The sequence below is a fragment of the Chrysemys picta genome, chromosome 9 (assembly GCF_011386835.1).
Source record: "Chrysemys picta bellii isolate R12L10 chromosome 9, ASM1138683v2, whole genome shotgun sequence".
NCBI lineage: Eukaryota > Metazoa > Chordata > Testudines > Emydidae > Chrysemys > Chrysemys picta.
The window spans coordinates 101,969,985-101,981,990 of record NC_088799.1 but is presented as its reverse complement, the minus strand read 5'-3'; the positions used below and the strand labels follow the sequence as shown (position 1 = coordinate 101,981,990).

Sequence of the window (12,006 nt, the reverse complement as noted above, 5' to 3'; positions counted from 1 at the left end):
AATAATGGGCCAGTCTTATTTGGGGTTACTGCTGTTCTTCCAGCTGTGTGGCATGAATGATATACCTGTGCTCTTCTGCGAGACCGTGATTACTGAACAGCTCTCCCTTTGTCCTTATTGTAGAATAGCTGACAAATTTCCAAAATCTCCCTTACCAAGTGATGCAATGTCCTTTGAGCCTCAGTACATATTAAATCTGTGTGCAGGTGTACTTGCCAGCTTTAGTGTCCTGTAAAATGAGAGCATATCTACATGCACATTCATTTATTTACAGGTTAGTCCCAGTTATTCAGATATCCCAGAATTAACCTTTGAATAATCTGAATATAAAAAAAAGTGTTTCTACATTAAGATTTGATGTGAAGAACATAACTGAATTTAAAAACCAGGGTTCAGTTAATTGGAGTTTGTCTGTACTTCGCATAAAAGGGATGAGAAAAAATAAATATGAATACCATTAAACAGCCAATAAATCTCTCCTTCAGTAAGGTGGGAGCCTGACTTTCTGAAATCAGGAGTCAATGCAAATAGCTCAATATACTGCTCTTATGCAAAATAATAAAGGAAAAGTTTTTTTTTTTAATTCCTTAAATTCTCTAGGCCTGTTTATAAATAATTTGGTGTCATTCTCTCCCACATTTTCTTGAGACAGTCAAAGCCTGAATGATTTGTTCAAGAACTCTTGTTGATAGAAGTTGGGTTTTCCAATCAGGTAGCAGAAACAATACCATGTGACTTGAGTGAACAGCATACCTCACAGATATCAAAGGGGTAGGCAGTAGAATATTCTACTGAGTTACCTATTGATGCCAGTCCGCAAGAAACCAGATTAAACAGATACATCTTGCGCTATGTCCGGAAGGCTCCCAGATCTGGGCATATTACTTGGATGCTTTATAAGCTTGAGAGACAGGGACTAGATGAGCACCCAGTCCCCACCTGAAGTACACGTGGCTTGTTGTGAGAGCTCATGTCATTCAAGGACTTCTTTCTAACTGCCATGTGGTATGGTGAGAGGAAACTCAGGGCAGGTGCTCCTGCTCAGTGGCTAATGCAGTGGTTAATGCAGAGCGCTGAATTGCCTCCCCCCAGTCTCTCCCACTATCTCCTTTCTCAATCACTATGGACAGTGGCACCATTCTGCCTGTCTCTCAGACCCATAACCCAGCTGCCCTCTTGGACCCAGTTCTCCCTGGGTCCTCACATCAAGGCTGTGATCTTGCCGATATTCCTGCATAACATCTCTAAGATACAGCCTTTCCTGTCCCTCTGCGGAGCCAAAGCACTTGCTCAGCCTCTCATCTCAATAACCGCAGCATCCTTCTCTCTGGCCTTGACACATGCAGTCTTGCCCTGTTCATATCCATTCAGAATGCCGTTTAAAGACAGTCTTCCTAGCCCGTTGCTTTGACCATATCACTCCTATCTTTAAATAGCTTCCCTGGCTCCCCTTTCCCTCGCTGATGAAACATAAGTTACTTGTCTTCACTTTCAAGGCTCTTCATGGTCAGTCCTCACCCTACTTCTCTCTCTCATTCACTACGGAGCTGTTGACTCCCACCTCCAATCACCCCAGGATGCCAGCCTCCATCTCTCACTTGTTCAAATTTTCAATCAGGCACCTTTGTGCTTTCTCCCATGTTGGCCGTCACACTTTGGGAAAAGCCATTCCTGTAAATATTCCTCTTATTCCTGTAAACGTCACCCAAGCTACCTCATTAACCTCCTACAAATCCCTCCTTAAAACTCTCCTTTGACGTGATCCAACCAAAAACTTGACAATAATTATGCCCCTGGTATGCTGAGACTGCTGCCTATCATGCTGACCAATAGTGTCTCACTGTTTCCTTGTATTCCCAGCTCGGTCTCTGTTCATCTGTTCTCTTGCTTTATACTGCAATTGTCAGCTCCTTGACACAGGGATTGTCTTTCTGTTCTGTGTTTGTACATCACCTAGCACAGTGGGGCCCATGACTGGGACTCCTCGGTGATCTAGTAATAAAAATAATGTGTTTGGCTCAGTCCATAACCAACATGGGTGGGGATGTCCTGTATGTGCCGTTTGACACAAGACCAAAAATATGGAAATGTCATTGTACCAGTTCTTCTGGGATGAATGTGGGTGACAAGAAGGAAAGTAAGTGTCAATCTGTTTAAGTACCTGGAAATTCTGCTGCTGTGGTTTGAATCAGCTGATGATCTTTTGTGTATGCTGTATTGTTTGTATTAACGGTTTGTGCTTCTTCTAATTTACCTTTCTGTTAATTTTAAATTGGAAAGCGGTTTCTGAATCTTTGCAACATTTTTATTTCACTTCTAGATATTAGTGACATCCAATGACTCCAGAATCAGACTGTATGACCTAAGAGATTTGTCCTTGTCCATGAAATACAAAGGTTATGTCAACAGCAGCAGCCAAATTAAAGCCAGCTTCAGGTAAGAAGTGGAAATATGTAGAATGTGTTGTAGCAATACATTTTGTGAATCTCCTAGAAATCTGTTAAGGGTAATATACAAAATCGTCTTGTTGGAGGATATCTGTATGTAACCGAATATGAAACGCAGCAGCTTGAATGCCGGTTTGCTAGAAATCCCAAGTGAGTTGTAGGGGAGGGGAGAACCCAAACCCACTCTGCAGGCAGGAGTGGCAGAGGTGCTTAGGGATAGAGAGCTCATGTAAATAAGCTAATCTCCTTCCTTATCTGCACCATTACTCCCAATTCTTGAGTCGTGTCCCATAATAGCTTCCACAGCTGGCAGTCACAGGCTCCTAGGGCTGGAAAAAGTACTATAGTTCATTGCAGTGGTGAGGAGAAAAAGAGGCTCTCTGAGGTGTTCTTCCTTTAATGAAGAAAATCTCTTGGTGGCTGTTGATGTCTTGGTTCTTCCTTCCCCATCTGTTGTAGGGAAGCAAAAGGCTCTTGATCACCTCTATTGGTGCCCCCATCAGCAAGTTGCTTGCATTTCTCAGGTGGGGGAAATTCTCCTTTTCGTCCCCCCACCTCCTATTGCATTGGTGAGGGGAGGAGTATTTGGCCAAATAAGCATAATATACTCTCCCTGATTAAGCTCCTTTGAGCTTCCGACTCCGTTCAGGCATGCAGGTGTCAGTTTCCTGATTAAAAAAACTGGGGAGCTCGAAGGAAGAAGAAAGGGGGCCTTCTTTACATGTACCATACAGGGTAGTCAGGCCAGGCAAGTTGCAGAGCCCATCCCAGCCCAAGCCTCTGACTGCCAGATGCTGGGACTAGACGACAAGGGATGGATCACTTGATGGGTGATCTGTTCTGTTCATTCCCCTTAAAGCATCTGGCACCAGCCACTGTCGGAAGACCGGATACTGGGCTAGATGCACCATTGGTCTGACCTAGTCTGGCCGTTCTGATGTTCTTATCCCTGAGAAGGGGGTAGGCTTGAATAGCTGCTTAACCCAAAATCTGCGCTGGGATTCTTTTCTTATGTCAAAGGTGCACATGTGTACAAAAATAATAGGTATCCTCTTGTGGTGGTGGCAGCAGGGAGATGAATGAAGTTCCCAAAGCTGAGATGTTTATGCTAACAAGCCCCTACGTTGTGTGACGTTTAAATACGCTTACATTTAAAAATCAAAACTGTGCAACAAGAACAGAGGGGTAGCACAGTTAAGTACTCAGGTTAGGAATTAACAGGTGTGTTGTGAGCAAGACACGAGAAGTCATTCTTCCGCTCTACTCTGCTCTGGTTAGGCCTCAGCTGGAGTATTGTGTCCAGTTCTGGGCACCGCATTTCAAGAAAGATGTGGAGAAATTGGAAAGGGTCCAGAGAAGAGCAACAAGAATGATTAAAGGTCTTGTGAACATGACCTATGAAGGAAGGCTGAAGGAATTGGGTTTGTTTAGTCTGGAAAAGAGAAGACTGAGAGGGGACATGATAGCAGTTTTCAGGTATCTAAAAGGGTGTCATAAGGAGGAGGGAGAAAACTTGTTCCCCTTAGCCTCTAAGGATAGAAGAAGAAGCAATGGGCTTAAACTGCAGCAAGGGAGGTCTAGGTTGGACATTAGAAAAAAGTTCCTAACTGTCAGGGTGGTTAAACACTGGAATAAATTGCCTAGGGAGGTTGTGGAATCTCCATCTCTGGAGATATTTAAGAGTAGGTTAGATAAATGTCTATCAGGGATGGTCTAGACAGTATTTGGTCCTGCCATGAGGGCAGGGGACTGGACTCGATGACCTCTTGAGGTCCCTTCCAGTCCTAGTATCTATGAATCTATGAATTGCATGTACTACTTTGAGCCTATTTTGTATATCCTAGAATATCAGGGTTGGAAGAGACCTCAGGAGGTCATCTAGTCCACCCCCCTGCTCAAAGCAGGACCCATCCCCAACTAAATCCTCCCAGCCAGGGCTTTGTCAAGCCGGGCCTTAAAAAAGACTGTTATGACAGTCTGTCATCATATGATCACATACTATTTCTCAAATGTCTGTAATTTTTGCAAACTTTCATACACAAAAAATTGTGCTTTTAGGTACTGGTCTGTTAGACAGACCGTGAATATCTATATAGTATGATAGGCTGCACTGTCACTGTGTATCTTGCAAGGGGCTTATTTCAGGTTGCAGCCAGAAGCAGAAGAAAAACAGGACTGTGCTTTTTGTACGAGTGATTTTTCCTCCCACTGAATGCGCTAAACTAGGATAGTGTAATCCCCTCCAGGGGCAGTAGCAGCAGAAGAGTAATTTCTTTGCAGCTGCCATTGTCAGCTGTTGGGGAGCGTTTTGCGCACGGGAGGGTGGCTAGATATCTGTCACCGTGCCTCTAAGGTGAGTGGACTGCTGATTTCAGGGCAGGTCTACACTTAAAAAGCTACAGTGGCACAGCTGCAGTGAAGCCACTACTATGCCATTGGGAGAGCTTCTCCCGTTGGCTTACTTAATCCACCTCCCCGAGGGGCAGTAGTTACATCAAGAGGAGAAGCTCTCCCATCACAACATAGCGCTGTCTACACCAGGGTTAGGTGGGTATAACCATGTTGCTCAGGGGGTGGATTTTTCACACTCCTAAGCGATGTGGTTCTATCAATTGAAGTTTGTAGGGTAGACCTGGCCTTCGACTCTGGGTTTCTTGTTTTAAGTGGCTGTGGTGCTGCCACTGAAGCAAAGGAGCTACTTTGACTGTAACTTGTTTTTCGACAGTTCCTTACATTAGTTCTGTACTGTTCTAGTGTCCAAATCGAATCCCTTGTTACAATCCAGCTGCTGCTATGATGTATTTCTTATGATTTGACTGGTAACTAGCTTTATATATGGTAATGGAATAAATTCTGATTTCTGTTCTTTAAGTTTTAAACAGCAGGTGTATGCTTTTCTGCGATTTCCTGTCCTTTTAAGGACAGCAATGCAGTGTGCTGAGTGGAAGAGTCAGAGATGAAGGTAATAAGTCTTTCTCTTTTGTATTCTCAGCCATGATTTTACTTACATTGTAAGTGGCTCAGAAGATAAATACGTTTATATCTGGAGCACCTACCATGACTTAAGCAAGTTTACTTCAGTAAGGAGAGATCGTAATGACTTCTGGGAAGGCATTAAAGGTAAGTTACTTGATCTTTTATATATTTTGTTTTTTATCTAAGCTTGTACAGTTTTAGGGATTGAATGTCTTTAATGTCTTTTTGGCTTTTACTTTTGCCAGCAACAATTAAAAACTGTAAGGAAAGTCACACAGATTCATTAACCTAATATAACAAGCATTAAGTTTATAGCAAGCAAGCAATACATCACTTTTTAGCTTTGCTCATAATGAAACTTCTCACTTGAAGAGCTGAAGAGATCCTTCAAAATATTTGACTAAGTACAACTGAATAAGTGGCGTGATAAGAGATGGATTTAAAATTTTCAAATAATCCGTAAGTGTCAATCCAACTTCAGTCAGGGTCTGGACTTAGGTTTCTAGATGCACTATAATAATTCATACAGGTCAGCAGAGCTATTTGCTCAGTTGTAGAACTGTAGGGACATCCACATTGAAGAATGTGTTGCTTGGTGTCTAGTTAATTTAAAATCCTAGGGGTTTCTATTGTATGGAAATAGCAAGTTGACTCTGAAAACAAAATGAATTGCTTAAACGCTAAGCTTTGTAATTTGCCACTCCTTAAAATAAGAAAACATGGCATCAATCTAAAGAAAGTCAGAGCAGAAAAAGCACCCATTCTCCCCGCCACCGACACCCCGACACCTAGGTTGGGAGGGGAGTTAAAGTAAGAGGAGTTTCTTGAATATATTTTATTCTGTCTCGGCAATCATTCTTATTGTGTATCTTGATGGGATGGGATGGGTGCCTACAGAGACATTTTATTTCCTCAGTTTTTTTAAAGATGGCAACAGTACTCCCTGCCTAGCCGCAGAATTCCCGGAGAATGCAAGTGATGACTTGGTTCAGCTTACATTAAGCTACTTTGGGACTCTGAAATTCTTGGTGTTTTTTACTGTATTTACACATGCTGTATTTTAGAAAATTCATTTCAAGAAACAATTTATCTTAAAATATATTTTCCCCTTTTTCATTAGCACACAATGCCGTTGTCACATCAGCAATTTTTGCCCCAAACCCCAGTTTGATGGTATCATTGGAAACCTCTGAAAAACAAGAAGCTGAAAACAAGGGAGATGATCCTGAAGCATCCGACACTATACCTTCTGGTAGGTTGCTGATGTCCACCTGTATTTGGTACCAGCCGAAAAGATCAGAGGCAAGATTTGATCCATAGTGTATAAATGACTTGTCAGAATGTTCTTGAGGAAAATGGTAGTTCATCTGTTGGTATGGGCATTTTTTAATGAGCTGCTTTAATAGATATAAAAATACCCAACTATTACTCTGTAGAAATTGTTTAGAAATGTGCAAATGGAACATATCACTGACATCCAGTCCCCATTAGGAAGATGCATTGTTTTTCCATTCAGACTGAGGACAATGGGGCCCCATTGTGGTAGGTGGCTGTACAAACCCATAATAAAAAGACTGTCCCTCACCCAAAGATAGCTTATGATTTTGGCAAATAACAAGAGGCAGCTACTGACTATAACAAATGGGGAATATGGAGAGGACAAGTATGTGGTACCTGGTCTTCAACTGAAAACTACATCTTTCATTGCAAATGGTAGCTTTGTTTTAATAAGCAGGTCTCTTAAAATCAACTAAATACTTTCTTTTCTGTTAAGGTGCTTTGAAGACAGATCACACAGAAGTGCTTTTATCGGCTGACTTTACTGGAGCTATCAAAGTCTTCATTAACAAAAAGAAAAATGTATCTTAATTATTTGTAGCTGTTAGCATTAAAATGTGGTACCTGGAAGTAAAATTCCACAGATGACATGGACGGAAGCAAGTACCTAATGTAATAGCATCGTGGGCTGATTTAGTTTTAAATCATTATTTTAAAGCTACTCAGTTATCAGACCTGTTGGGAAGCAGTCTCAACCTATTAACACCTGGGCTTGTAGAATAGAAAGGAATGTGTAATAATAACCTTGCCAAACTTAAATTAAAAATTAAATAAATAGGCTCTACGTTTTCTAAATACCATTGTTTTGCTACATAATTGTGAACATGCACAGATTTCTGCATGAAAATATGTTAATATATTCACACATGTGTGTGCCTTTTTGGTTACATGCACTAAATTGAACATATATCAAGAGTTAATTTATTTAGTGGTGGGGGAGGGGAAAATAAAATTTAAAACATGCTAAATGGTCTAGCTTGAAAAGAAAATGCGATCTCTTTGCACAAAGTCCCATTTCTAAGAAAGGTGATCTGTTTTGAATTTGTGGTCGTTATGGTTCAGAATATCTAAGTTATGCAAGTTTCTGATGGGTCAACAACCATGTGTTAAATGTTTTTATAAATTTGTCAACTTTCAGGACATGTGAAAATTTTTGTTGTCTTTTAATTGTGGATTTAGATTCCTTTATATATGTGTATATATATATATTTTGCACACTGGAGCACAATATTTCTATGTAAAGAATTCTCTCATTCCTTGTTCACGAGCACCATGCTATGCTCACCTAAAAAAATTAAGCTGCATTAGAAACAATTCTTATATTTTACAACAATGTAAAATAAACTGTTTACATATTTTTTTTAAGCATTGTAGTTGAAAAAAGTTTTAGGTTGTCTTTTTGTTCGTTTAGAGCTACTGAATTTGAAAATCTTTGTAAATATTCATATAATGTACCAATGAAATAACATTCTGGGCAACATAACCATGAAATGTTATTGATGGTTAAAACTGTTTCAGAGAACAAAGATGTATCATTAAAATTGGTCACAAATACTTGGAAAATATCATTCCTTTTCAGATATTTTGTATGTTTGCCTCTTTGCCTTAATACAGTTTCCACCTGTTTTTTCTCAGATCAAAATCTTTTGCATACAGTTGTTCACTTGTCCACTCCACTCTCCCTGATTTTTTTTCCCCCCTCCTCTGATTTTAAATGGTAATTTCAATTTTCTTCTTGAAAGAAGCAGTAGGGGACTGGAAATGGGTATTAGGTGGAAACTATGTTCAGAGTTATTGCATGATCCTATACACACACTTCCCTTCTGAGAAATTCATGAAGTCTTGACATTTGTAGTAGCATGGGGAAAGAAATGGGAAACCCATAAAGAAAAGGAAACGGCATACTTGAATTGCTCTGATTTCTTATTTCTACTTTGCCACTACTGCTGCTGTGGTGAGTATGATCACAGTTTGAGTAAAGTTAATATTGGAGGCAGTATCTTAAGCCAGAAAGCTGATAGTTGAAAAGGACTATAGTAAAGAAATCACTGCTTCTGACATCCCTGCTTAGTAGATGCTAATATGGGAGACATGCTGTCGAAAATCCGGTTTGCCTTCAAGATGCGGTCGCTTGGGATAAGCATGACTTATTTTCAGAGTAATAAGTACGTGGGTAATGTAGACCAGCTGAAAGCCATCTTAAGTTGGGATGTTCTTAGTGGGTACTGTTTATTCTGTTCTTTTCCACTACCGTGTCTTAGTAATTTGAGGAGAAACCTGAAGAACATGAAGGGCACAGCTTGTGATTCCTAAAATGAAATGAGGTGCCACTGTAATGAAGAGGGTGAATACACACTATGTTCTGCTAGACAGTGTTGCTTCCTGTTGCTAGATACTGGACTTAGTCTGTGACATCTTCGATTCCATTAGATTGTTTTCATAGCTTGTATGTTTTGGAAGTACATGAATACCAAAAGTCCACTTGCTCACGTCTCTAGCTATAGTGCTATATGCCATCAAGCATGTTACCTAGATGTGATCACCGTAGGAATAGGAATGCACCACTGATAGGGTCTCCTCCTTTAGAGAGCCTGTCCTTGCTAATTTGCTACAGCCCTTTAATTCAAGCAACTTTGCTGGATGACCAGGGAAGAGTGGTCCATGTGGAGGGAGCTCGTTCATGCATCTTCAGCTGTGGTGCAAGCAAAAGCCATCTAGTTAAAGGCTGATCTTGGTCATTACAGGTAAGTAAAACGGGAGGATAAAGGTGCTCCTTTAGTCCCTATGTTTCAGTATTGCTCAAATAGACATGAGCAGGGAACAGATTCTTGTCCTGCACAAATTTTTGACATTTTGAAAATTGTCCTGTCCTGAATCAGAGGGGAAAAATCAATATTCTGAAAACTTTCACAAGCTGATAATCCAAAACAATTCAGCTTGGGTCAAATGAAATACCTTGTTTCAATTTTGACCTTTTTTAAAATGTAACTTAGTATATGTTAATTAAAATTTCAAAACACAAGCTCATCAAATCAAAAAATGTTTTTAAAGAAGTCTAAACATTCCATTTCTACAATTTAAAAATTTTGAAATGTTTTAATTGGGAGATTTGTTGAAACTGACCTTTTCCCACTGCCAGTTTCAGTTTTGACGAATCCACTTTTCTTGACAAAAAAGCATTTCATCAGAAAATTCCCGACCAGCTCTGTTGAACAGCTCATAACTGAAACACTGTTGCTAACTTTATTTTCAACATCTACTTACAACTGCATTTGCTATCATTTGTAAATATCACATGCTGCAAACTTAAAGGAAATAGTTGATTTTTTTTCAGTCTCCCATCATCCAGCAACTGGAGGTGAATAGTACCTCAGCATCTTGGCTTCTCCTTGCAAATATGTATTTGATAATCACTGACCTTTGTACATGCAATCCCACTGAAAGATATCTAGCAACGAGTGAGGAACTGATTCTTTTTAAATTACTTCTTGTAATGCCTGAGGACCAAAGCTGATCTACACAAACCACCTCAAACCTTCTTCTAATTTTAAGGGATTTTAACGTTATTGGGTTGTAGTTAAAACATACCATCCACTTTGGAATTTGATGAATCAAACATTTGTTTTTCTCCTTAGCTGCTGAAGACCCCATTACTTAAGTTCAATGTGCTCCATGACTCTCTAAAGTATTCAATACCCCTTCATAAAAATCACTGATTACAGCTATCTTTTATTATCCAGCTCCTTTTACAGTATCGAGCAGTAAGTGAAATGCTCTCTCAAAGAGACTATTTCTGATTGAGACAATCTCATACACCAAACATGTTTGTTTTGCTTTCATTGCTATATATCTACCATAAGTGAGATTGTAACTTTCAGCTCTCATGGTTTCTGAACTATGTTGAGACTCTTTGAATAGTTTAGGTACATCAATTTAAAAGGGAAAAAAAACCACACACAGTTCTTGTTACCACCAAGCTGTGCCCACAGCCAGTCTGTGTATGGCTGGTGCCTTTGTTTTTTCCCTTGTGCTCTTGCCCCTGCTCCTTCCTACATCCATACCCGTTGCTGGATCTTAAACAGGGCCTGTCCTGTCCTCCTGTTTGTACAGTGCTTGGCACAGTGGTGCCCCAATCCAGCGTGTAGGTGCTACTATCAGACGTAATAAACATCAGAGCGACTCATCTTCACACTGCCCGACGTTGGTGGATCGCTGAGTACTTGGCTACAACGTACAACAGAAAAACAACCTACTGTTTTGTCCATTCAGGCCTCTGCTTTTTGCTTCAGCACCACAGCTCTGTGGTGTGTACCAGCTGCGTTAGGTCAGGCATGATCCACTGGCACCTCCGGCAGAAGGTATCTATCTGACCACCCTCATGCAGTTGAGGGAGGTCAGATACCTTCTGCCGGAGGTATCTGAGGCATCCGAGAAGCTTACAAGGAGGCACTTCCTGTCATTCCTGAAGTCTTCCTCCCATGACATACATCTCTTCCAACAGACTAACTCACTTCCTTTCATCAGCAGTGGGATCAGTTGTGCAGGCAAAATCCCACCTAAAAAATGGCAACTCGGCCCCTCCCTGCCAAGCCAAACAAACCACGAGAAATGGACGGAGGAGGAGGGGAATCATCCTTGTGGGGAAGAATTCCTATTCAGAGGAAATCCCTGCAAAGAAAAAACGAGCTCTCCCCTCCCAAGACTCAGTAGAACAAGCCAGCTTGATCAGATTCTGTAACAATAAATCCCCTCTCCATCTCCGCTGCAACCAGCTCCTACCTTTAGACCAGGACTTCTGACTACTGCCTCCCAGCGAGGGGGCAGGCTTTGCGCAGCAAGTAGAGTCTGTAGCAAAGGCGCATGTTTCTTTGACACTTCTATTGTCTTTCAGCTTCCACCATCACTCCCAACCAGCGTAGCGTCCGAGAAAAGAATGTACGTTGTTTGAGCAATGATAGAAGGGTAGCCTGGAGAAGGAGTTGGGTTTTCACAACCTCTGAACTTGCATTTCGCTATGGCTAATTTAGGACCTGCCTATTCTAGTACAGAAAGCATGTTCTACTAGTGAACATTCAGTGGCCATGGCTGCCCTTCAACAGCAGCAGGTACCTGTAACCAGGCAATTCCTGGAGAGGGAACTCTGCTGCCACCATCCACTCACTTCCCAGATGGTCACAGCTGCATGGGAACATGCTGCTCTTGTGCTTTAATCAGAGAGATTTCAAGGGTGTGGATGAATATTAGG

At 41.0% G+C, this 12,006-nt stretch overlaps 1 protein-coding gene across 1 annotated transcript in view; it reads left to right on the top strand.

Annotated features, from left to right (window-relative positions):
• WDR44 (WD repeat domain 44) overlaps positions 1 to 8,329 on the top strand; it is a 58,346-nt gene extending 50,017 nt beyond the window's left edge. The window contains exons 17-20 of the mRNA XM_065556769.1: positions 2,321 to 2,436; positions 5,440 to 5,567; positions 6,544 to 6,675; positions 7,198 to 8,329. Coding sequence (XP_065412841.1) covers positions 2,321 to 2,436; positions 5,440 to 5,567; positions 6,544 to 6,675; positions 7,198 to 7,292 — 471 coding nt within the window. The 3' untranslated portion in view covers positions 7,293 to 8,329. The remainder of the gene's footprint in view (positions 1 to 2,320; positions 2,437 to 5,439; positions 5,568 to 6,543; positions 6,676 to 7,197) is intronic.
• The last annotated feature ends 3,677 nt before the right edge of the window (positions 8,330 to 12,006 follow it).